The following is a 27,805-nucleotide window of genomic DNA, read 5'->3' as shown; positions in this document are numbered from 1 at the left end:
GAATCCAGAATACAAATCAGAGGTTAACTTGAAAATAAAATACAATATGATTTGCGGAAAGAATACTGATAAATTTAAAAATAAAGTACAACTTGATTTCGGGGAAACATGAGATGAAAGTACAATGAAGAATAATGAAATGAAGTAAAGTATTATGTAGTGTTATACAAGTGATTGTGTAAAATTGATAATGAATCTCTCAATACCATTAGACAAATTTTGTTACTTGTCCTTGTTAGAAAATTTAAGAGAAAGGAGAATGGTTTTGGTTAACTTAAATGAAGTTCCCCTAGTACCAAAAGAAGTCCTTTCACTTCCGATGTATTAATATTCATTTTGTATCTCTCACTGAAGTGAGGAGTACATGGATTGTAAATAGACTTCTTTTCATCGTTAACGTTATTGGCTTGTTGATCATTCTTCCCAAACGGACAGTGAGGTCAAGAATGAGGCTTCTTTGATTCGGCGATCGATGGCTATAATGTCTGCTCTTCTGGTTAACCCATTCTCAGCCAAGCAGTGCTCTTCTTCGTAAACCTCCCACTTTCTCTTCCGAAGAGGGGTTGCGTTGGAGCTCCTCACTTTATGGTGGCGATTTTTCCTCAGTAGTTCTGCTTTAGGGCAATAACCCAAAACATGCCCAAGGGTTTCTGCTTCACTGCATCCTGGATGGCGATAGTTTTGATCTTGGAAGGAATGACCTGGCACAGATCGTATTCTGCGATATTTGTGGACATCTTTATGACATCGGTTCACTCTGAGGATGATATTCCTTTTCTATTACTAATCCAAGAGTTGTTTTTTTTTTTTGGATCTTCACTGTAAGTCACCACTCCTTTATCTTTGTGTAAAAGATGACACGAATTATTAAACGACCTCCACCGTAACTCAGATCTTAAATTTCGTCCTGTCATCAAATGTGCTTCTGCATTGTTGGGAATGTTTAATTGTGAAAGAGCTTCTTGTTTTTCAGTTTCAAGATTCCTGCAGAAATTCGTTCGTCATTTATTTTTAGAAGACTTCTTGCAATGTTGTAGTGTTGGACTTGTACTTCCCATTCAGCATTAAATAAACCAAGGCCACGAAGATTCTTCGGAGCACATAGCATGTAATTCGGACAATCGTGTGGTAAACCCATAATTTTCTTACCACCTGTCAGGTCAATTTTATGAATATCATATAAGAAAGATTTTGGAATTTTATTCAATGGTGTACTGTGAAGTACATAAATGATCTTAGCCATATGTACTGATTCATAATATTCAGTTTTTGATCAGGTTTCAGTAAATTAGTGCTGATTAACTTGTCAATATCTTTACCAAAAGTTCGAATAATACTTGGTTGATCAAATACAATTTCTGCAGAAAATGTACGGTAATTCCCAAATATTTGACGATTTCACCTGGTCCAATAGAATTAATTGTATTTCCACAATTCAAAGTGATAGTGTCTTGGCTGAGATTACCATTTTTTAATGTTAATGTGGCTACATTTTTTAGGGTTAATATTCAAACCAATTTTTGATAAATTTTGAATTGTCAAATCCATTAATATAGAAACTGAGTCAAGCTTCTTACTAATGAGGGCCAAATCATCGTCAAAGGCAAGAAATGAGACAGGATAACAGTAGGAGGTAACTGGTAACTGTATTCTTGGGCTATTTCAGGTTCAGTTAATTTTTTGAGAATATTATCAATAGCCAAGTTAGAGAGAACCAGGGATAAAGGAGAACCCTGAGCTACCCTTTATTAAGGTGTATGTCATCACTTTTATTTAAGCCTGTTTCTATTTTGATAATGTTAACTTTCATTAAATTAATAATTAAGTCTCTGAGATTGTTTGGCATATCTGTATGGTAGAGAGATTGTTTTAAATCGTCATGTCCTATATTATCGTAGGCTTTACTTATATAAAGGAAAGCTATGTAACAGTTCTTCTTCTCTAATTTTGCATCCTGAAGACACCCGTTGATAACTGATGAATTTATATGAGTGCCAGGTATAGATATAAACCCCCATTGGTGATTTGACAAGTTAACGTAATTTCAGAGATGTTTATCAAGAACCTTCTCTATTATTCTTCTCATTACTGAAAATATTGATATTGGCCTCCAGTTCATCAACTGGTCTTCACACCTTTAAATAGTAAAATTGTCTTAGCTGTCTTAAGAACATGAAGACATCTTTTAAACTTCAACACAGCATTAGCTAGTAAGCAAAGTACTTTACTTGTATTTGGTTCCTTGATTGTTCTCATGATTACAGACCAGAAGATGTGTCAACTTTAGTTTTTGAGACTGCCATGTTTATGAGGGGGACCCAAAAATAACCGAATTTTTTTTTTCTTTTTTTTTTAACTCTACATTCACAGTATTTTAGTCCCCTTCAAATTATTGTCCATGTGCATTAATGCACTTGTCCCAACACTTTTGCCACTGCTGAAAACAGTGCTGGAACTCTTGAGGCAGGATACTGTTCAAAGCCGTTAGCATGTTTTCTTTGACGTCATCCACATCGCTTTCCTTTCAGACATTTCTTCATCTGTGGAAACAAAAAAAAGTCCGACGGAGCCAGATTGGGTGAGTAAGATGGATGTGGCACAAGCACCATGTTGTCATTTGTCAAAAACTGTCGGAGCTGTGTGGGCTGGAGCATTGTCGTGGTGAAGCAACCAGTTCCCATTTCTCCGCATTTCGGGCCGTTTTTGTTGCACACTCTCGTAATCTTCGTAACACATCCAAATAGAATTATTGTTGGTTCACTGTTTGTCCTGGCAGAACGAACTCTTTGTGGACAATGTCATTCACATAAAAAAAAGAAGTCAACATTGTTTTCACATTGGATCGCACTTGACGTGCTTTCTTGGGTCGTGGTGAATTTGGTGTTTTCCACTGGCTCGATGCTTGCTTTGATTCTGGATCCTACCCATAGCACCAAGACTCATCCCCAGTCACAATTCTTTTAAGAAAATTTGGATCGTTCTGCACTTCACTCTTCAAGTCGCAGCAAACTCTCACGCGGTTTTCTGTTTGGTCATCTGTGAGCAAGCGAGGAACAAATTTTGCAGACACCCGTCTCATGTGCAAATCTTCAGTTAAAATTCGCTGGACCGTGCTCATGACAGGTTCGTTTGCTCAGAAACTTCGTCAATGGTCTTTCGAAAATCTTCATCAATTGCACGTTTGATTTTGGCAATGTTTTCGTCATTTCTTCCTGTCGAAGGACGCCTAGAGCATGGCATGTCTTCAGTTGACATTTTGCCAGATTTGAAACGGAAAAACCACTCGTAGATCTGTGATTTCCCCAAAGCATCATCATCAAAGGCTTGCCGAAGCATCCCAACCATCTCGGCTGCAGTTTTCCCTAACAGAAAACAAAATTTCACACACACTCTTTGTTTCTTGTGGTCGGCCACTCACTAATCGCTAAACGGTTGAAACAGGAACGCAAACAACACAGCACCACAAACAAACCAATTGACTCAGACTGACGCCAGCTCACTAATGGTCGCGGGAGACCCCAAACTAACACCACCTAACAGCGCAACTCGTAACTACAAAGCATACACGCGCAACAGTTCGGTTCCGGTTACTTTTGGGTCCACCCTCGTATATCATGTTCAGATATCTGAATATCCTCATTATGTTTCTCACTACTTTACGCCATTGATTAAAATACTGAAACTGAGCCACTTTATATTGATATTGTTCTTTATGTTGTTTTCGTTTTCTTGCAGCTAATCTACCAGGATTTTTCGTAGATAAGTGGGAAATATGGTCTGTTTCCTTATGGGCTTTACATTTGTTATAACAACATACTGTAGGATGTCTAGGACCTGGCAAGTTGTTAATAGCATTTGCCAGATATTCAGTGAAATCAACTACGATTTTCTAAAATTCCTCCATGTCACCGTTATTAATAACATCCATAAACTTATTTTCAAAATCTACAATACCTTGAGATTTACCATTTGGTGGACTTGTGTGTGAAGACTGTGACTCGGTATCCCAAAGATCATTTCCATTTTCCTCTCTCCCAGGAATAGATGCATAGGAATGTTCCTTCAACTGGTTAGTTGCTTTGTTCACATCATATTAAGATATAATGACCTTGCATGAACATCAGGGTGCGCTTTACTCACATGAATGGTTACACATTTGAAGAGTTCACCACAATATTCACAACGTTAGGTATTTTGACTGTTATTCATTAGTATAAGTTACATGGCTGGTAATAAACAAACGTAAATTGCTCACAAATAAATTGAAGATATCATTAATGCACTAAGTTATTAATAAAGCATGTCACACTACAAAATTTCACTTTCAGAATCTTGATAAACATACATCTTGATTTATATAATTGAATATGTGGTAACTAAGTAAACAAACAACTAGTACTGATAAGAACTATTATTGCTGTTGTAAATTCCAATAAAGATGTTACATTTTATTATACCAACACTAACACAGGTAGATAAGTGTTGGTTCTAACTCTTGAAGCCAATATAGAAATATATTAGTTCTGAGAATGTTAATTATGCTACAAAAATAATATGCCTCCTGCGTAGTCATCTACAGATACAGATTACACTAGTGACAACTTGAAACACTGACTTCACATAAAATATTATTTTCACATGTACTCCCGTGTTGCATTATGAAGTCTGACTGCTGTTTATAATCAAGGCAATGTCACGTGCCTTGGCTGCAGCCTCAATGCATGCACAGTCTTCCACTTTTACTATAATCCCATCACAATTAAATGTATACATATCTTTCATTTTGGCCTAACTTTTCGTCGAAATATCTCTTCAGAAACATAATGGAGAATAAATAATATTTTAGTAAATAAATCAGAGAAATATACTGTATTATGTATTGCAGTGACTCATAAAATGTTGTTTATTTATAGACCATAGGGACATAATTTTTCATGACTGCAGTTATAATTATTTCAGTATATTTCAATTTCATTTTGTTAATTTCAGATAATTTTATTTGGGGTTGAAAATATTCACATAATTCCTTGTTTCAGTATATTATGATCCCATTATGGTATCTACAGTATATTATTAATTTGAAGTGTTTTCTAATTAATTATTTCGTACTTTCAGCTGCTACTCCCCAAACTAATAGCTTGTTTGGAGCTACATCTCAGCCTTCTAGTTTTGGTACTCCATCAACTGGGTTCACTGGATTTGGAACACAAAACCAGGTGTGATTGATATATATATTTCTAAGATAATGTAATATATATATATATATATATATATATATATATATATATATATATATTTCTTTTTCTAAGATAGTATAATATTATCTTGCATGCTTTATTTTTCACATTCATTTAACTACCTGTTAGTGAAAAAGAGTGGGGCTACAACAACAACTTTTTTAACAAAATAATCTGCCCTCAATGAGGGTAACCATAAAGATCCAGAATAAAAGCACTACAAAATAAATTTAGAAAGACAAAAAGATTAAATACAGGAATTTTTTAGTAAAACATCCAGAGAAATGCAAACCCAATAGAATCATCAATGGTCAAAATATAAATGGTAATGTAATATTTGGATTAAATCCTTAAGAATATCCAATAAAATTTTTTGAATTTCAAAAAATCAGAGACCGAGTGCTTTTAAAATATTCCATGTGAATTTAGGAGGTGTCCCACGCACACCAAACAAAAGACCATAAACACTCCACAGACTAGTGGGAAGGTTATATCTCCACTTAGGTATGGGATGCAGGACTCATAAATGGATTTCTTCTCCTCATCAACGTGTTGTGCCTGCAGGGCATCCCTCTCAAACTGGATTGTAGGATCAAGAACTATTCCCTTAGTTTGAGTCCTGTGAATGGCTACAATATCTGCTCTTCTGTTCGAATCTAAGGATGAAACACAGTGGATTTCCTCATATACCTCCCATCCGCGATGCTTGAGGACATCAGCAATTCTGGTCCTGGCCTTATGGTGTCGATTGTTGTGCAGCAGCTCCATTTTTCGACAGAATCCCAACACGTGACCAAGAGTTTCCATCTCATTGCAGCCAGGATGGTGACAATGGGTTGTGTTGAAACTTCTGCCGGGCACAGATCTAACCGCAGATAGATTGCTGGACATTTTAATTGCATTAATGTATTCTGAAATTGATAAATTTGCTTTTGAAGACATCCAGGAATTTGCCTTGGGGCACTCAGAATACAGGATAACACCCTTGCCCTTATGAGGTAATTTACACCATGATTCAAAACTTCTGTTTCGCAAGATCTCCCTCAATTGTCGACCTTTAGTGTTGGGAGCAATAGAAGACTTATGATGTTTAGTCCATGTAGACTCAGTTGCTGTTCAACGTGCAGGTTCCTTACAGAGTTAAGAGGCACATCATTAATACGGTGAAGACGATTACAGATGTTATAATGTTGAATACTGGCCTCCCACTCTGCACAAAGAATTCCCAAACCTCGGACTTTTTTATTTGCGTATAACATTGAATTTGGCATATCATCAGGCAGCATCATAATTTCCTTCACAGCACTTCTAATAATTTTGTCAAGATCTCGTAAGAATGTATCAGATAACTGAGGTAATGGAGCACATTGCAGAGGATAAATCAAACCTGGCCATATATAATATATTCGTTTATGATTTTTAATTTTTGGTCTGATTTTAATAATTTTGTTTGGATGAGTCATCCAAGTCTGAAGATAGGTTTTTGATAGTCTTGGTTTTATTGCAGGAGATTTTGTCTGTGAAATCTATTCCGAGATATTGGATACGCTCATTTTTATCACGCAACGAAGAAATAACAGAGCCTTGTAGAGTGATAATATCATCTGCACAGAGCTTGCCCTTTTGTAAAACTATTGCCTTGCTGTTAGTTGGATTTATGTGAAGACCAATTTCAGTTAAGCTACTTTCAGCTAAATCAACAAGAGATGTAACATTTGCTTTAGTGCTACCAATTAAAGCAAGGTCATCAGCGAAGGCTAGCGCAGACAAATGAGGTAGTTGATCTGATAAAGAATAGCCATATTTAGTAGAAATATCATTATCAGTCAGATTTTGCATCACATGATTGATTGCCAAATTAAATAATATGGGTGATAACAGAGAACCCTGTGCTATGCCACAATTTAAGGCTATAGGTTTTGTTTTTTGAAAATTTGATTCAATTTGAATAGTATTTGCTGATAACGAAGAAGAAATTAAATTGTAGAGATTTCGTGGAATGCATGCATGTTTAAGGGCTCTTTTTATATGTTCATGTCCGATGGAGTCGAAGGCCTTAGATACATCAACAAATACGATACAGCAATTTTTTTACATTTTTTTGCCGATTGAAGACAACCATTAACAATTGAATTTATATGCGTGCCAGTCAGAGCCGTAAATCCTCGCTGATATTGATTTAATGCAATATAACTTCTCAATTTTGAATCCAACACTCTTTCAATAATTCTTTGCAAGACAGGAAATATGGTTATCAGCCTCCAGTTTTTTATATTTTTTTTCATCACCACCCTTATAAAATAAAACTGTCCGAGCCTGTTTCAGAAGAGAAGGCATAAAAGAAAATTGTAATATTGCATTGGTAAGTAAGGTTAGGAATTTCGTTGTTTTGAGATGCCTTAATATGTGAACAGTAATGCGGTCCGGGCCAGGAGATGTGTCAATCTTAATGCCATAAAGAGCCTTACGAATTTCTTCTTCAGTAACGGTTATGTTGTCAGGTAAATCACTATTAGGATCGAAATTGGACAGTGGTGAAACATTATTTTCCGAACAAAATACATCTTCAAAATGATCAGAAATAACATTAAGAGGAATTTTGCAGCATTATTGTTTGCTTGATTTTCGCGAAATTTGTCGGGCTATCTTCCTTCTTTGATTATAAAAATTATACTGCGCCGACTCATATTCGTATTTTTTTCTATTTACTTCCCTCTTTCGAATAGATTTTCTCACAGGATTATTAGATGACTGAAAATTATACTTATATTGAGTGTTTAATTTGCGATTTTTGTAATGTCGTGTAGCTGGATGTTGAGGGCCAGGCAATTCAGTGGTTTCATCAAGAAAAAATTTTAATAAATCTTTCGTTAATAGTTCCAGATCGTCAGTATTTCTGTCTGACAGAATATGAGAAATACGGTCTTCCCATTGCTGCATCAGATTGTGCTCATTATGACTATTGTGAGGCACAGCATCGAAAATATTACATTTATTATCTTGTTCAGGTGAAGTGCTTGCAAGTACCAGCAGAGGATCATTACTATTAGTATTAGAAATATGATTGTCCGAAACTAGATCATTGGAAGAAGTAGAAGAAGAAGGAGAATAATATTGACTCACGATTTTGTCCCGTTGTTGTTGTGGATGAGCTTTACCAATGTGAATATTGACACCAACAGAAGATTTGCACTCTTTTTTACAAACTGGACATATGGCAGTTGCACTAGTACATGAAGCAACGTTCATAATGGGACTAAATAATACAACCACTAAACTGTAGGAAAAATTTGGGTAGTCAGCATCGAATGTAGGAAAAAAAAAAAAATATATATATATATATGAATAAGAAGTTTATATTATATTCACAAACACTTAGATCCTCTTGATTGCAAACCAGTAGAAGATAACACAATTCATAGACGGAAATGTATTATATAAAAGTCCATAACAACCATTAGAAATAAACAATTCCACAATACCAAATTTTAAAAATGTAACTTTCTTGATGGATTAAGTCATATTAAAGTGAAAAATAAGTCAGCATGTACAGAATAAAGTAGATGATTGAAAATCAGTACCTACAAATAGTGAATATATGTTATTCCAATAATAACAGAATTATTTCTTCATCGACAATGAAAAGCAGCTTATGTGTTGGATATACAACAAGCATCGTGCTTTTTATCCATCATTTGTAAGAAGAGGAAATTCATAGTGAAACATAGTGGAACACGTGTTGTCAGCAAATGGCTGGATACACTACACAGATTGAAGTATTTAACTACCTGTGTGCTATTTTTCCTCTTTTTTTTTTTTTTCCTCTTCTGGCTTGCCATTATTCATGAACTCTTATCTGCAAGATTGATGCACTTCAGCCAAATCTCGCAATTAAAATTGTACACTGCTCAAAAACGTCCAAGGGACAAGTACATTATTTGCTTCAGTTTATTATACATAGCAGTAAAATGGTTATTACCTTATCTAAGAAATAAATTACCTTGGCTAACAGACAAATAAAGTAAATTTAAATGGTTATTTTTATTTGTTATATCGAAAACTAAACAATAACTGAAACGCTGCATGTTGAGTAAAATGTTAGAAACATTTTGACAGGAAAAAATTGAATAATTCCCTACAGATTGAAATGAATCCAGTTATTAATAACGAGTATGACATCCCCGTGCATTTAACACTGCTTGGCACTGACTCAGCATGCTTTAAATCAGATGTTCAATGTCTTCTTGCAGAAGATTATTCCAAGCCTGAAGTCTGAAGTTCACCCCATGCATATTCTATGGGATTAAGACCTGGGTACTGAGCAGACCAAGGCAGTACAGAAATCTCCCCTTGCTGAAACCATTCACAAACATCTCGAGCAGTATGAGCATAGGCATTGTAATGCATAAGAATAAAACTTTCTCCTAGGCTACAGCAAATGGTCTCACAGTTGGTTGTAGAACAGAATTTAAGTACACATTATGATTCATGTCCCTTCCAGGAAAACGACCCGTGTTCTTCTGTCCATCATTACTCCTGCCCACACCATAACCACACCACCTCCGTAGCTATGGACTTCCTGAACATGACAAAGTCTTTCTACTGACTCAGGTTGATGCCAAATCCTGACACCTTCTATTGGGATGAAAGCAGAATGTAGACTATTTAGAAAATGTAGTATGAGCCCATTCTTCATAACCCCAATTGACATGTTCTTCTGCCTATGTTACACTCTCTGCCTGATTGTTTCTCTGAAAGGCTGGTACTCTGAGAGGGCATCGAGAGAAGAGTAATGCTTCATGAAGTCGGTTTGTTACAGTCTGGTCACAACAACTCCATGAGGTCCTGGAGGACAGATATAACTTGGCTGGCAGTGATAGTCCACTGATGCTTATTGTGCAGAACCAGAAATCAATCCTGCTTTGCTGTTGTTTTCCTTCCTCGGCCTTGATGACATTCTTTAACCTCACTTGCGACTTGATAACATAGCCATAATCGATTAATAACACTCCATGATGTGTTCAACACAGAGTCGTGCAGATTGGCCCTCAGCACAGCACTGTCAGTCCTAATGCATAAGAAGCCCAGACCACTCAAGACCAACACTGCTTGGCGCAGCCGCTTCCTAGCCTGTTGCGGTGGGCTTCGCAGCCCAGCTTAGCCCACCGCACTCCTCAGCACTCGTCTCAGCACTGCAGTGACGTCATCCCACCAGTTGATTGCATTCTACTGTTTTCATCCTGCTTGCGCGCTAGTTGTGCTTTCGCTTGATGTGTGGCATGAGCACACCGTACACAGTACAAAATTAAAATATTTTCCACTGCTGTCAAACACAGATTTAAAAACTGTCCCTATGTTACTTTTTAAAATTTTCATCCGACTCTGTATTTTTTAACTTTCTAGCAGCGATTTTCTCCTTCACTACTTTTTCTCTAAAGAGATTGTATTTTAGAATGTATGTTTTAACGGCTGGTGTCTGTAATAAAGTTTTTCCGGGCTGCTATTATACTATCAAAATTTTTTGGCGAAGATCTTTTTATAAAATATATATTACACAATATATGAGAGTGTAATGGGTTTTCTTTTATAAAAGTTCCTTTGATAAAAGATCTTTTATTAAATGTGAGTGCAGCTTGTTAGCTTTGATAAAATATTTCTATACCATGAAACAAATATGGCGGCACGCAAATATAATTGGACCGTTGCTACCACAAAAATTCTGACATCGGAGTATGAAGCAAATGAAATGTAAATAAATAATTTTTATAATATAATATTAATATTATATGGGCAAATCCAGCAATGCATATAGAGTGTTAGTTGGGAGGCCGGAGGGAAAAAGACCTTTGGGGAGGCCGAGACGTAGATGGGAGGATAATATTAAAATGGATTTGAGGAAAGTGGGATATGATGATAGAGACTGGATTAATTTTGCACAGGATAGGGACCAATGGCGGGGTTATGTAGGGCGGCAATGAACCTGCGGGTTCGTTAAAAGCAATTTGTAAGTAAATAATATTTTATAATAATTTGTATAACTTTTCAAGTCCTCTCATTGTAGCTCTTTCAATAAGTTTTGATGTATACCTCTCTTATCACGTCTTGCAATCCATGGTTTAACCCCTGACCAGATATTTATTCATGGTGTTATAAACTTAACGCTTAAATAACAGTATAAACAAATCGTAAACTTAACACCTAAATATTAGTATCAACAAATCCACGGAAGGCGTGTTCATTGTTGTGGAACAAGTGATAGGAGAGATTTGTTCCTAATTTTAGGTCATGTAGTGTAATATACCCCAAATCCTATCTTTTATCAAAGATCTTTGATGTAATATTTTATCATAATATTCTTTGCCAAAGAACTTTGATAGTGTAATAGCAACCTCACAGAGACTGTATTTTCTTTGCGATGCACTATTATTTGGACTCATCTTGAAAAACAGAAATCAAATGTTTGAAACAGTAGCTGATCGTTGATCGAACCATACACACAAGCACAAACCCGTGCCAACTCAATTCATAAGTAACTGATAGAAGCGGAAGCCTAGGCTCATGCTTTGATACAAACAAGTTCACCGCACTAAACCGCTCCACAAGCAGTCTGTAGCGACCCGTGCAATGGTGCAGGGTGATGGCACGGGCTAGTTCCGTGTGACACTGCTTAGCCCGTTGCGGTCAGCGGTGCGCAAGCCCATGGACTTGGACAAATCTGCACGACTCTGGTTCAACACTTACGCAACACAAGCCTGGCTTTGAAAAATTTTATCATTCCAACAGCTCTGAGCATTTCAGAAGTTGTGAAATGACGACGTTCTATGATTAAATAAAATTACTTCATATGTTTCCAGTAAGAAAACAAGAAAATATCTTAAAAATGTTACATTTAAGAACCAAAATAAAGACCTTCAACAGCATAATATCTATAAAAAATCTATAAAATAAACGATTAATTGTTCAAAATGTTGTTGTTGTTGTTATCTAATGCCGGGCTTTGGAAACGAAGCCATTAGCGTTCTTGCTCTCCAATATTTCTCTGTGGTGGATCCATCAGGTAGAACTTTACAGGTTTGTAGATGATTGTTCAAAATGTTGTCGTGGTAATGCCAAGGAGTAAGTATTTTACTGATTCGTAATCAGAAATTTAGCATAATATCACATAAATGTGGTACAAGTTCTAATTGTCCCTTAGACTTTTTTGAGCTTTTGCAAAAGCCTCCAATTGTGGGTGTCATATATATGAATTACAATCTTTTGCCCATCGCATATTCTCAGATTTCATTGCAAGTGGATGGGCTCTGTATGATTACTGTATCACAGTCTAATATATACAGTCGCGAAGCTTGGGATGATTTTTTGCATTTCTTGCAGTGTATTGCTAGCCGCTTGGAGCTCTGTGAGTGCTAGGAACAATAGACTGTGCCATTGCCATCGTGATCTAATACAGGCCGTGACTCTCTTAACCCGATCACGAAGGGCGGCTTTTCAACCATATAAATTAGTTGGAATGCATAAAGAATAACATATATTTCTTTCAAATGTAGTGTAATTGCATTAATAAAATTTAAAACAATGATTAGGAGACACTTCAGACATAATTCACTTGAGAGTTAAGGTGTAACATTATTTTTGGTGTGAAAATTACGTTGTTCGTATGTGTAATACCTGCCTTTATTTCGATTAAATATTGCGAAATTCTTGTACATTCATTTATGCATGATTCAATAATTTTCAGTTGCACCACACGAATATTTAGATATATTGAAATTATAGGTTATGTTTACTGTACCAGTTGCCCCTTTCTGTCTAATTTTAGTGGTCTCCAATGTCCTGCCATTACCTATGTACTGGTATATTATGTCGTATGAAAATTATAGGTTATGTTTACTATATTTAAGTTATATTCCTATATTCGCAAGTATACATTGTAATTAAACATAATGTCATGTATGATAGCCCTCACATTCAATTTGTCTGTATTTTAATACTACAATTGAGACTGAATTACTGTATTTATCTACAACCTAAGAGATGAAGTAACACAATCGTATGTACACTAATTTCATAGGAGTGTATAGTAAATTTGTCTACAATTAAGGAAGGTAAATGTGCTAAATTAAAATCACAATGTAAATTCTTTTTTATTAAACCTCAAAATAGTTCCAATTAACTTAAAATGTTGACGCTAACAGATTATGTTAACATGTAAAATTCTCTTCACATTAAAATAACACAGTTTTATAATTATTTCTGCAACATATTATGCAGCAAGAAGTACACGGAACTTATGGACACATTACACTAAATAAAACTTAGCAATGATACGCAATAAAGTTATAATATATTTCATTGAGCTCCATACACTGAAATAGAAAACTCGAACATACATTATGGCGGTCCAGATCGAAAATGCATTGACTGTGCCGTATTTCGCATTATGAAAAGTTGTGTAAACTGTGAAATGTTTGTTATCGGTTGTAATAACTGTAAATGGCTAAAATACAATAATTTGAATAATAATATGGGACAAGGAGACGTTTGTTGCACTATAAATTCTAAAAAAAATAGGTCAGAGTTATCCTTCTTCCGAAAGATCCAGGAAGGTGAGTTTATAAAATATAATATATGCTTTATGAAAATAATATATGAACCTTATGTATTTCGTATTTCAATAGTGGAAGGAAGGTGTTAATTTTTTCAAAAGAACACGATATCAAAAGGAGAATACAGTACATTTTATCGTCTGCTAGGGAAAGAGTCTGTGATGAGGCGATAGTAGCGATCCTGGTGGCTAGCAACTATCTATGGATGCATATTTCAGCTGTCTATGTATGCATATTTAGTAAGTATTGAGCTTCGTGACTGTATATACTAGACTGTGACTGTATTCATACCCTTCAAGTGAGTAACTACATAAAAAAAGGCTGTGAACTCGGACATTATTAACACTTTTCTATTCACTGGTCTGCGTTTCAAAAGTTTTTTTCTAAGGTCAAGGATTTTATAACTGATCTTTTATGTTTCTTGCATACTGAATTCAAAAATATAACTCATTTTGCTCAATCAGGTCAAGTTTCTTTACTAGCCAAGATTTTAGTTAGTATTTATACTTACAGAAATAAAATGTACAACAGGTAAGAAAAAATGATATTTACTATCACAAAACAGACTTAAGTTCACATCAAATATACATTAAATATATTATGTAGTACATAAATACAGTTAATTTGGAAGAAAGGGCCTTTTCAAGAAATTTCATTACTGTTTCAGACCTTGAAAACCACACTTGAGACACGGGCCATAGCTTGCAACTCTGTATAGTGGTAACTTAGTAGGAGAGAGAGACAGGGGTAAAATCAACTTCTTTCTTGCAGCCCAATGTAGTCTGGCTTGAGCTTTCTCAGTGATGAGACTGATTTAAGGAACGTTCTTACAAAATGAATAGAAAGTGCGAGACTCACCCTGACCAATTTTACTACATTTGTGGTAAAGTCACTATGCCAATCGAAAGTTTAAAATCACTCCATTTGCAAGGAAAATGCACGAATATCATGCCTACTTTGGTGTCAAAATTGGTGATCAGGACAAACCTTTCGTATCTCGTGTGTGTTGCACTTTCTTCAATGCATCTGGGAAGCAAGACTAGCCTGAAACCAGGTTCACACAATGCTCTGTCAGAAGCTCCTGTGGATCCCAAAAAATTCTATTTTCGCCATTGCACATCAAATGTGGCCAAATGACAAATTTTGTCAAGACACTCAACACTGCTTTCCTAGGTCAGAAATTTCTACATGTCAGTGAAGCCAAACTAATAGCGGGTATTTTTGATGGCCTTCAAATCAGGGAGCTTATGAATGTTGCTAAATTCAATGATCATAAAAAGGATAAAGAGAGTAATGCCTGGCTCGCATTGAAGTCTATTATTAAGAACTTTCTGGGCAACCATAGGAGCTCAGAGTAGAAACATGCTGTTGATTAACTCCTGCGGAGCTACCAGGCTCTTGGTGCATGTATGTCCATAAAGATAAAACTGTGGGGAATACAGGGAGGGGCAAGGCGAGCGTTTTCATAGAGACATTCGAGTGAAGAAATAGAGGTATCAGAATCGTGGGGTGTAAACATGCTTGCAGACTATTGCTAGCAGGTTACCTCAAGAGGAATGTTCCAGAAGCAAAACACGCACGAAAGTCCTTGAAAAGGTCCTTCCTTCCACAATAACGGTGTTCGTGTTTCATTCTATATACATATTTTACTGTTTACGCAAATCTAAGTCTGACTTATAACCATGATTAGTATAGTCTAATAACTAGACTTCGTTGAATTGCCACACGCAGCATGCAATCAGGTTGCCGATGTACGGTAGTATAGAGGAGGAGAGCGACCGTCCGGTCTCGTAGTATAAGCAGTTCATGTTAAGAGTTGTGACCGGTCCAAATAGATAGAGCAGCTACAGCTAATGTATACCTATGTAAGCACTTGTTTTTGCATTACTGTGGTTGGAATAGTCAAAGCTTAACATTTGTTCAGTGCAGACAAGAATTCAATCAAACATACTACAATGAGAGTGTTGCTGTTTCAAACAATTGCCCCTGGAATACCCTTACCCCCGCAGCCAGTCTTGACCCATTGGTAAACGTGGTTGGATACTGTTAATTATTATGCAGAATATTACGGCAAAATAATAGACGTAACTGATGCATTGGATAGCACAGACAGTTTCACTGTTGCAGCTGTAAAATCATTGCCTTCTGAACAGCTATTGGAAGATATTCTGTTCATTGATTCTAATTTTAAAATTGTGTCAAAAAGCATCACCCTGTTAGAATCTTCTAAACTACAACTCTCAGAAGCCCTTAATATAGTGGATAAAGTATCACAAACAGTTATCCAAAATAACAATTCACTAATTTCAGAAAAAGTGAAATGTAAGTTGAGAAACATTATTGCTAAAAATTGTGCCTATTCACAACTTCGTATTATAAATTATGTACTATCAAATCACGACAAGACGTCTGAAGTTGGTGTACTAAAAAGTAGTGACTTTCCGTTCTTCGAATATACACCTATTACATCGTGTGATGTTGAACGTACATTTTCCCAATATAAAAACTGTTTGAGTGACCATCGGAGGAGGTCACTCAAAATGCATGTAACTCTTCACTGCAATACACATATTCAAGGATGATGTGAGTATATTACATTAAATTTTAAGAGTTAATATATCTCACTACAAAATAATTGTGTATTTACATGTTTAGACATTTCTTACTTCAATGATCATTCATTATATTTCTTGAATGCAGGATACAGGTTTTATTGTAACCGCAGTATACTGCTCAGTGTTTACATCAGAGGCATACTCCATCCGTTGCACGCCCCCTTCTCATACAGTCTATACCGCGTGCGTAGTAAACCTTGCGATTCTCGTGGCAATTCCACGAAGTCTACTAATAACTATAAGATACAATTTATCTCTGAAATATTATCTTTTTAAAAAATGCGATAGCAAGAAAATCTGACCTGACTGAGCAAAATGAGTTATATTTATGAATTCAGCATGCACTAAATATAAAAGAACAGCTATGAAAATGTTGACCTGAAAAATGACGCAGACCAGTGTTGTCAAGATATATCTGACAGCACTGTTATATTTTAATAACAGAATTTTATACTTTACTTTGGAATAGCAGTCCATCCTGTATTGGGGATCCCTGCGTGGTTTTGCTCTGGCTTAAGAACATATTTAAGTAATCACAGCAGAATTCCTTGTATCTGTCTGCAACTATGGGACAAAGCCAATGCTAGATAATCGATTTTGCTGGTTAATTGGAAAATAGTTTTATAGGTTATCTAAAGACATATTGGCACCTATATTATTCTATATAGAAATTTAACAATTTACATGAAGATTTAGAAATTAAATTTTGAAATATAAACTTTATTTTCAGTATGTAGTATAGCGTATTCATCTGTTATTCTATAATACAAAACATACAAAAAATGCTATACCTTAAGACAATATTAAATGGTGACCAATATAACGTCGAGAATATGGTAGTCAACATCGCAACTATGACAATGATGAGGTTGTAGTATGTGATGATTTAAACTTTTTAGCATGTCTCTAATATTGGCTGGCTCTGTGGATCATGTCCTGGCATAGCTCAGTTGGAAAGAGCGCTCAGCGTGCAGAGCTGAGAGGTCCCGGGTTCGATTTCTGGTGCCGGAACGAATTTTTCTCAAATTAATAATTATCTACATGTTAACTACTAATATAGGTAGTCTTGATTATTCAATGAGGATGGCAAGACCTCATAGGCTATATGAATATATGTATATCTCTAATATTGTTTGTGTCCATGCTTGCCTCCAGCATTTTAAAAACTCGCTGTGAATACTATGTAGTTGAATGATGTGCCATCATAATATATGAGTACTGTTCCACAAAGGCAATGGACATAGAAAATCCAGTATCTCCTTCTTTCTGTAATACCTGTGCTGTGGGCACTGAGTTGTTTTCATCCTCCTTTTTCTCTTCAGTTACTTTGGCGAGGATATTTCATTTTTCTCAACAGAGAGCACCACGGGAATGGAGCTGTCCACTAGGACTCTGGACCCATTCATTGATTTCTTCTTCACTCACCAACCGATTATTCAAATGGAGCATGGTGACGATTTCGAACACATCTTTTTTTCCTGCTGCAAATGAAATCCTTGGAACTTGTTCTTTTTGTAGCTTTCCTCGAATATTATTACTTCCAAACATTATGTCAACAATCATGCAGAGTTATAGGTTTAACCTTCTTCCAAGCCATTGACATAAAAAAAAAAAGTCCTTTAATGTGTAGGTTTCCAAAAAATCCTGTACTTTACCTTATTCTTCACACATTTTTGCCTGAAATGAGCGTGATAATCCAGTTTGAAATTTTGAATAGTACCTTGTTCGTATGTTATACAGACCCAGAGACAAAATTTAGGTGACGCAAATTTTGTTTCTGGGTCCATATGAGATTTGTCGCATTTTGGGTAGAAGGGAATGGGAAGTAATAACACTTCAGCATTGTCACAGGTAAAATCGTCGGCAAGAAGGTAAACAGGGTAGTTGTCGAATTATAAATATGCTTTGGAGTGGAATGGAATTTACGGGAGGAGAACACTATGGCCCAGCACTTTGACCTGTTACAATCTATTGCACAAACCCTCAAGCTAGGTGCATGCCCAAACCCACACCGAATGACTACACTAAGATTTGCTGCATGCCCAGGTTTCGAGCAGGCAATCCCCCTCATTCCTAGGCCAGCCCTCTCTGTATGTCGCCACCTGGCGATTGGGGAATGCTAGGGAATAGTGACAGAATGATGTAGATGTCTAATATGGAGAAAAACTGGAGAACCCCGAGAAAAACCCCAACTGCGACGACTGCCACAAGTGTCATGTGGATTTCTGTAGATTTTTCATTTTTCAATGAAAAATCTCCGGACTTGACCTGGATTTGAACCCGGCTGCCTGTGTGACAGGCTGGAGATCTGACCACTCAGCCACTGCAGGGGATAAATATTCTTTTCTTTGAGATGATAATCCTTTCTTTCGTAAATGTATTTTGACTATATAAGATGGCCACCGAGTGGTAGACGATGCCGAATGACAGTGATACACAAACTTCACAGTGGACTATATATACAGCATATATCAAGTGAAAACCGAGACTAAGAAACACAAGAAAGCTGAGTGCATTGCTGCTATTCTGGTAAAACAACTTCATTAGCAGTGCACGGTCTCTCTTCTCAATAGCCATTGCATTTCACAAGGAAAAGTTCAACCTTCTAAATTTTCAACAAACATTCACTTCACTAATGGAATCAACATGCGTCACCAAGCAACGTTCAAGGAACTGACACAATGCAATGCAACCGAAAGAGCATACTGACGTCAGAGTTACAGACTAGGGCTGGGGACGGAGCGGTTTGGTTCAGAGCAGTTACTATGATGTCATTACTCGGTTGAACTGAGTACAAATTTCTGGCGGCAGATTTAAAATTTAGATAGATTGGGTCGATTTTATTACGTACTTTGAAAGTGAAACCAAGCGTGTTTTAGAAGCATTGTAGTAAAGCACTTTCGCTTGCCAATTGACGAGAAAAAAGTGCGTCTCTTCATTCCTAAATGGCGGTTTCAAATTTCATTTGCGTGATTACAACTATTTGCGGAGTTATTTTGTATGAAAGGCCTATTTAACTTTCGGTGTTGCTATATATGACAGACGAAATAAAATTGATAAAATAATTTATAATACTAACAGCAAATAAATTAACATGTGATGTAAATGTTAAACGCTGCAGCTAATTAAAAAAGAAGGTAGAAACAGGCCCCATGAAGCGCTGCCTAAAACACTTAAAAATAACACACAGAAATATTTACTATTATGGAAAGTGGATAAAATAATCAATAAAGCATGGAATATTAAACTGAAGAACACAATGTTTATTTTATAACATTACTAGCCTTCAATACAACCATGTTCTCTTTGGTGAAGTGTAATATTATTGATAAATTAAAGTAATTAGGTAACATAATTCGTAGAAATAAATACAAATAAAATTATGACTGATGAGGTAACACAAATCCAATAAACACAAATAGAAGAAAAATATAATGCACTTCTTTTTTTAACATATTTTAATATTAATCAAACACTCTAATATGATGATGATGATATACATACTAATAATAATAATAATAATAATAATAATAATAATAATAATAATAATAATATAATAATAGTAATATTATTATTGTTGTTGTTATTATTATTATTATTATTATTATTATTATTATTATTATTATTATAATTATTAATATTAGAATTAGTATTAGTATGTATAGTAATATGTTCATACTGTGAATGTTCATTAGGTCCACTTGATAGGTCATATAATAGGATGAACTCCTCTTCAATACTAGAGACCTTTCCGGCCGCCTTGGGGATAAGGAAATAATTTGTCCTGCAGCAGAAAATATTTAAATACAACAGTACCTACACTGTTGTCTCCTGGAATTAAGTAAAACACGCGAACTCTGTTTGAATATTTGAACTGACCGGTAACAGCTATGGTTAACTGAATAACTTAGGTGCTCCGCTGCCAAGCACATAAACCGATAGAACCGAGTAACTCAACAGTTCTACTCGCTCTGTCCCCAGCTCTATTACAGACAATTGCATGTTTTGACTGCTTACAGTGCCATATTAACACCTGGTGGCGAGACTTGGAACTAATTATTTTTTTGGCATAATTCGCGAGCGCATTGGTTAATTAGCATATCTACGAAGTTTCACTTTCAATAATATTTGTCACTATGTTGAAAGTCAATTAGTCGAACGTTAGTGAGATGGACAGTAGCATCTTCCCCTCCACTGATGGTAGAGAGTGTGAGTAGAGGGGAAAGGCCTATCAATGAAATGGGTTATAGACTACTTATTACGCGAAAATGTCTGTTTAAAAAATTGTTATAGGAAATTGAGAAATAATTTCTGACAGTGGCTTATATTACATTGTCTGTAATGTTGCCTTGGAGCATTGACAGTGTTCTGGGGCACAATAGATAAAAAATATTAAATGATATCTTTTTCTCTTTCTTTCTGTTGCAGAGCATTGGACTGTTCAGTGCAAATAAACCATCATTTAATATGGCTACAACAAGTACAGGATTCTCTTTTGGTCAGAACACTGCAACAAATTCTGGAGGTTTATTTGGTGCGAAACCTACAGGAACAACTGGCTTCTCAAGCACATTTGGGAATCCCACATCATCAAGTTTTGGTACAAATGTTTTTGGAACTAATCAAAACCCGTCATTGTTTAATCAGCCATTTAAACCAGCCACTTCAGGCTTTTCTTTTGGGCAAACACCATCAACCACATCAGGTCTCGGTGAGTAATCTTCTGGTACTATGTTTCTGGTATTGACTTGGATATATGTTTTTCTGGTTTTTAGAATTTTCTGTATGTCACATCAAACACATGTTTTTGGGAAGAAGTGATATATTGAAGTAATTGTGTAATCTTAGACAAAATAAAAAGAAATTACCAGCCGACATTCACTAAATCCCCTTTGGAAGACTTTGGTTGATTCTGAGCTTAGGTTTACAGTGAACAAATTGTGCACAACTAACTCTTCTTTGTTTTGTTTGTTGCTTTTCCTGTTTATAGATCAGATGTTATAAAATATAACAGGTATATAGTCAAGGGTGCAGAGCTGCACGCATTGTATACTTCACCTGACATAGTTAGGAACATAAAATCCAGACGTTTGAGATGGGCAGGACATGTAGCACGTATGGGCGAATCCAGAAATGCATATAGAGTGTTAGTTGGGAGGCCGGAGGGAAAAAGACCTTGGGGAGGCCGAGACGTAGATGGGAAGATAATATTAAAATGGATTTGAGGGAGGTAGGATATGATGGTAGAGACTGGATTAATCTTGCACAGGATAGGGACGAATGGCGGGCTTATGTGAGGGCGGCAATGAACCTACGGGTTCCTTAAAAGCCAGTAAGTAAGTATATAGTCAAGGGATAAGTTAGGTGCAAAATAAACATTCTTTCCCTAGTTGTGTGAACCAGACACTTCCTGAAGTGGACTTAGACAAATTCAATCTACAGGATCAGTATTCTTAAATATCTAAGAAATAATTTCTCTTACTGGTGCCTTTCATACTGATCCTCTGTAAATATATGTAGCTAATGAAGAATGTGAAAGGAGCTATTCTTAACAATACTGAGAAAAAGAGAACTTAAAGATCGATTTGTCGAGGATTGCAAACTCACGAAATATTATACAGTGAAGTGTGACTAATGTTGAAATTATGTTTTTTAAACAGGTGGTGGTCTGAACCTTGGAGGGCAGTCTATTTTCGGAACTACAACTAATAAATCTAGTTTGTTCGGAAACAATACGGGAATGTTCAATAGTGGCAATTTTGGTGTTGGTTCCACATTTTCAACTGGCACAGGCTTAGGAACATCTGTCAACTTAGGAGGAAGTCCATTGGGACTGGGAGGGTAAGTATATTCACTTTTGAACCATGTTTTATATTGAAGTTGGGATACTACAATTTTGAAGAAAATTCGGTTTTTTAGAATTGAAATGATCATAATAAATCTAGTTTGTTCGGAAACAATACGAGAATGTTCAATAGTGGCACTTGTTGTGTTGGTTCCACATTTTCAAGTGGCACAGGCTTAGAAACATCTGTCAACTTGAGAGGAAGTCCATTGGGACTGGGAGGGTAAGTATATTCACTTTTGAACCATGTTTTATATTGAAGTTGGGATATTACCAATTTTGAAGAAAATTCGGTTTTTTAGAATTGAAATGATCATTATTTTCTTATAATTACAACCCTGACTATGTAAAACCTAGAAGTTTCTGGCCTTGCACATAAGTGTCTTCTATGCTTGTCTATCCAGTGCCATATCTATATTTCCTCTGACTTGTTGACGATCCCATAGTATTATGTCCCTCCAACGAAGTGTGGTCTACTCAAAGGTGTTTTTGCCATCTGGAAGTCCATGCAGTGCTTGATGTTGTAAACCTTCGTTAAATGCAGAATATGTTCAAACTATCTTAGTCATATACTTTGCATTATTGCAGTTAAATCAGTATTCTTGTAAGTTTTCCTGACATCTTTGCTGTTTCGGATTTTCCATGTGTTGTCTTCATTAATTGGTCCTAAACTTTTTCGCAGTATTTTGTTTTCAAATGTGGTTAGTGTATGACAGCTTTTCTTACTCAGTACCCTAGTTTTCTGAAGGAGAGGAGGTAAAATATTTTTGTATTTCTTCCTCTTCTAAATTTAATTAATTTTCACTCCTAAGTGAATAATTAAAATTATAGTGAACACAAATATTAGGATAATTTAGCAAAGTTCTCTCTCTTTTTTCAACTTGGGTATGGCAGCTACTTGAACTACAGCGGCAATCATTAAGAAGTACAGTTTTTATCTGTATTAAACAAATATGATTTTTATTTGTATAACTACATCCTATTTTTAAAACACCCTGTTTATAGCGGCATTTAGCAACAGTAAATGTTTAAAAATTCATCTTCTATGTCATTAGTGAAAGAACTCTTGTCATTCACTGTGACAAACATTTTACTGACCAAGAACTGGAGTTCTAAGAAAATAGGCTGAACTCTTTCTTTTGTCATGCCAATAACCCTTTACAAACAGTATTAGGCTGTACTGTATACTGTAATCCAGAGGTTGTCAGTGGCATGCCATACATGTAAGGCAAGGGAAGCATTGTTTCCCCTGTTCATAAAGCAAAAAAGAAGAAATTTATTGCAGAAATTATATGTATTTTAATCGTGAGAACTATGAACTCTCTAATCTTAAAATATCACAGAATTCTTTCTCCGAGCACCTGTCCTGGTTGAGGTGAATTCATTATTCATATTCTTAGCTTGAGGTGCCTTTACTGCCTTATACATATTCGTTTATTTCCGTTCGATGATTTTGCTGTTAAAGAGAGAAGAATTGCTTTGGTCTTCAAATATATTTAGGTGAGTTGGCTGCTATCAGTTTTGTACTATACATATCAAAATGTGTATTATTGCTTTCCACACATAAAATTGCACCGCATGCCACTGGATTCAGTTCAGAATTAACTTCAGATATTCTGTGTAAACAAGTGTTATGTGCAGTGCAATGGAGCAAATCGAATCAAGAGTGATAAAAAGAAAGCTGATGTGTACTGTGAATTGGTTTGGTTAAGGAAAAATTGAGAGTGATTTACACAGAAAAATTTACAGCTTTCTTAACTACATTCTTAATTATTGTGAATAATGTTTTCATTTCCTTACATTTTACTCCGTATTTAAATATTTTCTACAATCCATTATAGTAGTTTTATTTTTCAAAATAATAAAAAAAACATGAACATTGTGAAGTATTTTAAAAATTTGTGGTACTGTAGGCCTATATAAAATTACAAATTAAATTATAGTAGTGTATAAACTACGTTTTATTGTGACTGTTTTTTTTTTTTCGAATTTTATTTATGATATATTCTTATTTTTTCTTATCATTTCTGTAGTCCTTTTGATAATATAACGAAGTTCAGCTATATAATATTTTTAAATGCAATCGTAAATTGTAGGAAATATGGGTTTATTTTACTAGCTCACAGCCACCGGCGTGGCTCAGTCGGTTAAGGTGCTTGCCTGAAGTTTTGGTTAACGTGCTTGCCTGAAGTTGCACTCGGGTACGGGTTCGATTCCCACTTGGGCTAATTACCTGGTTGGGTTTTTTCTGAGGTTTTCCCCAACCGTAAGGTGAATGCCAGGTAATCTATGGCGAATCCTCGGCCTCATCTTGCCAAATACCATCTCGCTATCACCAATCTCATCAACGCTAAATAACCTAGCAGTTGATACAGCATCATTAAATAACCAACTAAAAAGAGTTTATTTTACTAGCAAGAATTCATCCACCCACCCACCCATCCTGGCAAAGTTAAGGCCATAGGTCCTTCTCTTACACTCTACCAGGTCACAAAATACACAAGCAGTAAAATTTAACAAAATACTAACATATTACAGAAAATAATAACATAACAAGAGTTGACACTGTACAAAATGAAAGTAATACCATAGGCTAATAGAAAAGAAAAAAGTAAAATACAGATCTAAAGACTGGAATATACCATAAGCAACTCAATTAGTACAGATAGTTAACAGGGAAAACGTAAGGAAGAATACAACAAATATAATGTAATATGATAATAAAAAAATCTAAATTTAAATAAAAGCCACAATAAAAAGGTTATGATAATAAATTCATCTGGTAGTGAAGAGAGTTCAGTGTTGGTGAAAGGAAAGGAAGAAAAAGATATTATTTACAAAACTGTTGCAGGGAAAAGAGCTTATAATTGAAGGGAATATGAATTGGAAAAGTGCAATTTTAGTTTATTTTTTAAACTAGAAGTGATGGCAATCTAAAAACCCTGTATTATAATGAAACCTATACGAAGATGTAGGGTCTGAAGAATCAACTCCAACATTCCTAAGTTGTAGATTAGATGGTCAGCCATGCCATACCTAACTGGTATAGTCCTGTCATCAGTTTCTGGTTTATGCATCAGTTGTAGCTTTTGTGCCAACAGCTGATCTAGCTGCATTGATAATGTTGTTAATTATTGTCTGTGAAGTCCCACGATCAAATTACGATGCTTAAAAAAACACTTTCTTGCTTTTTATTATAATATATTGTTTGTTGTTGTTTTCTAATGCCAGACGTTTGACAATAAAGTCATTTGACCTCTTGCACTCCAATATTTTTCAAAGATGTTATCATGGCCAACCACTGAAGCACAGATTTTGAGGTGTTCCGAATCCATTTCTTGGTTTGAGTTGCACAGTGGGCAGTTAGGGGACTGATATATTCCAATTCTATGCAGGTGTTTGGCCAAACAATCATGGCCAGTTGCCAATCTAAATGCAGCTACAGACGATTTTCGTGGTAAATCGGGAATTAACTGTGGATTTTGATGCAGAGAGTTCCATCTCTTCCCTTGAGATTGTGTTATCAAATTTTGTTTGTTGAAGACTAAGTATGTAGATTTAATAAATCTTTTCACAGAGTAATACGTAGATTTAGTAACAGGTCTGTAAGTAGCAGTGCTGCCCTTCTTTGCTAAAGCATCCGCATTCTCGTTTCCCAGGATTCCACAATGGGATGGTATCCATTGGAATACAATTCTTTTATTGAGTGATATTAATTGAGAGAGCATTTTAGTTATTTCTGCTGTTTGAGATGAAGGTGTGTGTTTAGAGACGATTGATAGAATAGCTGCTTTGGAGTCTGACAATATAACTGCATTTTTAAATTTATTGATGTGGCATAGAAGATTCCCGAGACTTTCACTTATTGCAATGATTTCTCCATTAAAACTTGTTGTTCCATACCCAAGAGATCTATAAAGTGAGAAGAAACAGCACGTAACACCTGCACCGGCACCTTGTTCTCTGGAGATCAAGGATCCGTCAGTGTATAAATGAAGCCAGTTTTGTGGAGGGTACCTAATATTAATTGTCTCTAAAGACAATTGTTTTAGTAGTTCAGTGTTTAGTAATTTTTATACCATCATTACGTTCATACTCTTTCATTGAATCTGAAATACAAGGTGGATCCAGGAAGTAAGGATTGGATAGATTAGAATAGAAAAATGTACAAGGAACTTAGATGCATTTAGTGTACAATGTTGCTGCAAACATTACACAATTTTTTTTAAATAGTAGCCATATTCATTTTGGCATTTGTCGTGTTATGGCACCAGTTTTTGTTGCAGAAACGCATTCCAAACCATTCAGCCATTCTTGTGCAATGTGTTATGTCTTTTCATCACTTCGGCAGCCCAAAAGTTTCATTAGATACAGAAAGATGTTACTCACTAGGAACAAGATTGGAACTGTATGGAGGATGGTAAAAATTTCTCACTGAAACTGTTTCAATGATGCACATGTATTGACAGTTGTGTCACTGCATAATTGTTATGACAAGAAACAAATTTTAATAATCACTAACCCACATCATCATTTCTGAATTGCTTGATGCAGCTGCTGAACCTGTAAGTACTTGCACAGGGTGTACACATATCCTACCTCTATTTAGAACATTATGTCTGAAATTGTTTTGATGCTGCAACCTTCACTACCTTTCAAGAACGCCTTAAGCTTTGTCTGACAGAAATAGCCAGTTTTGTCCTCTTAGGTTTTAATAAAATAGACATTGTTGTCAGCTTGTGAGAAATGCTTCGAAAGTTTGGAAAGACATAACTGTGACAAAGACTGAATTAATACTCGCTAATATGTTTTCACGGGATATCAGCCGAGTTAAAATTTTGGAATGTTCCAGAATCAAAGAGCATAAGAGGAAACAGAGGCTCTATTACCCGGAAAAATCTGCAGTGGCGCAATACAGCACAGAAAAGGAGCGTAAAATATTATTTGACCACACCAAGGTCATTAACAAATCAAGCCACTACTGGGAATATGCTTAAAATGTCATATCACGTCGTAATTTTTATTAGATATTTTAGATGTCCTATATCGAAAATGAGTTTGCATGCCACCTGGTAACATGTGTGTCATATATTGGTTACCCCTGTCCTACATGATCACTTACATACTTACGAAATGTAAAGACGAAACTGTGTTATTTGTTATACCATCTAACCAAGCCTTTGTCAGTTATCAGGATACCAGTAATAAATCTGTCTTTTCTTCTAGAAGTAAACACCACAAAGAGATAAACCCAGGTAGAGACCAGTCTGACATTTCTAATGGGGTTATAAAGTAATATTATTTCCTGCATAAAATGTGATGTAACTTACGTGAGAATGTGCTTCTGTGTAGACTTCATGATTTAATGAGTGAACTAGGGGTTGAGCATAATTCAGATGACTGGCAGGTGTTTATAGATTCATCTAAGTATAGCTTAAAAGCAGTGTTACTTCATAATTATAATGAATTTCCATCTGTTTCGGTTTTCCATTCTGTAGGTCT

General features: G+C 35.6%; 1 protein-coding gene across 4 annotated transcripts in view; it reads left to right on the top strand.

Annotated features, from left to right (window-relative positions):
• The window catches only part of Nup98-96 (nuclear pore complex protein Nup98-96), a 431,225-nt gene that overhangs the window by 139,472 nt on the left and 263,948 nt on the right, over nucleotides 1–27,805 (top strand). For all 4 annotated transcript variants that reach the window (XM_069823886.1, XM_069823885.1, XM_069823884.1 and 1 more), the window contains 3 exons: nucleotides 5,116–5,216; nucleotides 20,887–21,169; nucleotides 22,119–22,299. In XM_069823886.1, coding sequence (XP_069679987.1) covers nucleotides 5,116–5,216; nucleotides 20,887–21,169; nucleotides 22,119–22,299 — 565 coding nt within the window. The remainder of the gene's footprint in view (nucleotides 1–5,115; nucleotides 5,217–20,886; nucleotides 21,170–22,118; nucleotides 22,300–27,805) is intronic.

Source organism: Periplaneta americana, chromosome 4 (genome assembly GCF_040183065.1).
Source record: "Periplaneta americana isolate PAMFEO1 chromosome 4, P.americana_PAMFEO1_priV1, whole genome shotgun sequence".
Classification (NCBI taxonomy): Eukaryota; Metazoa; Arthropoda; class Insecta; order Blattodea; family Blattidae; genus Periplaneta; species Periplaneta americana.
The sequence above is the reverse complement of the archived record's forward strand: the minus strand, read 5'-3'. Positions and strand labels throughout refer to the sequence as shown.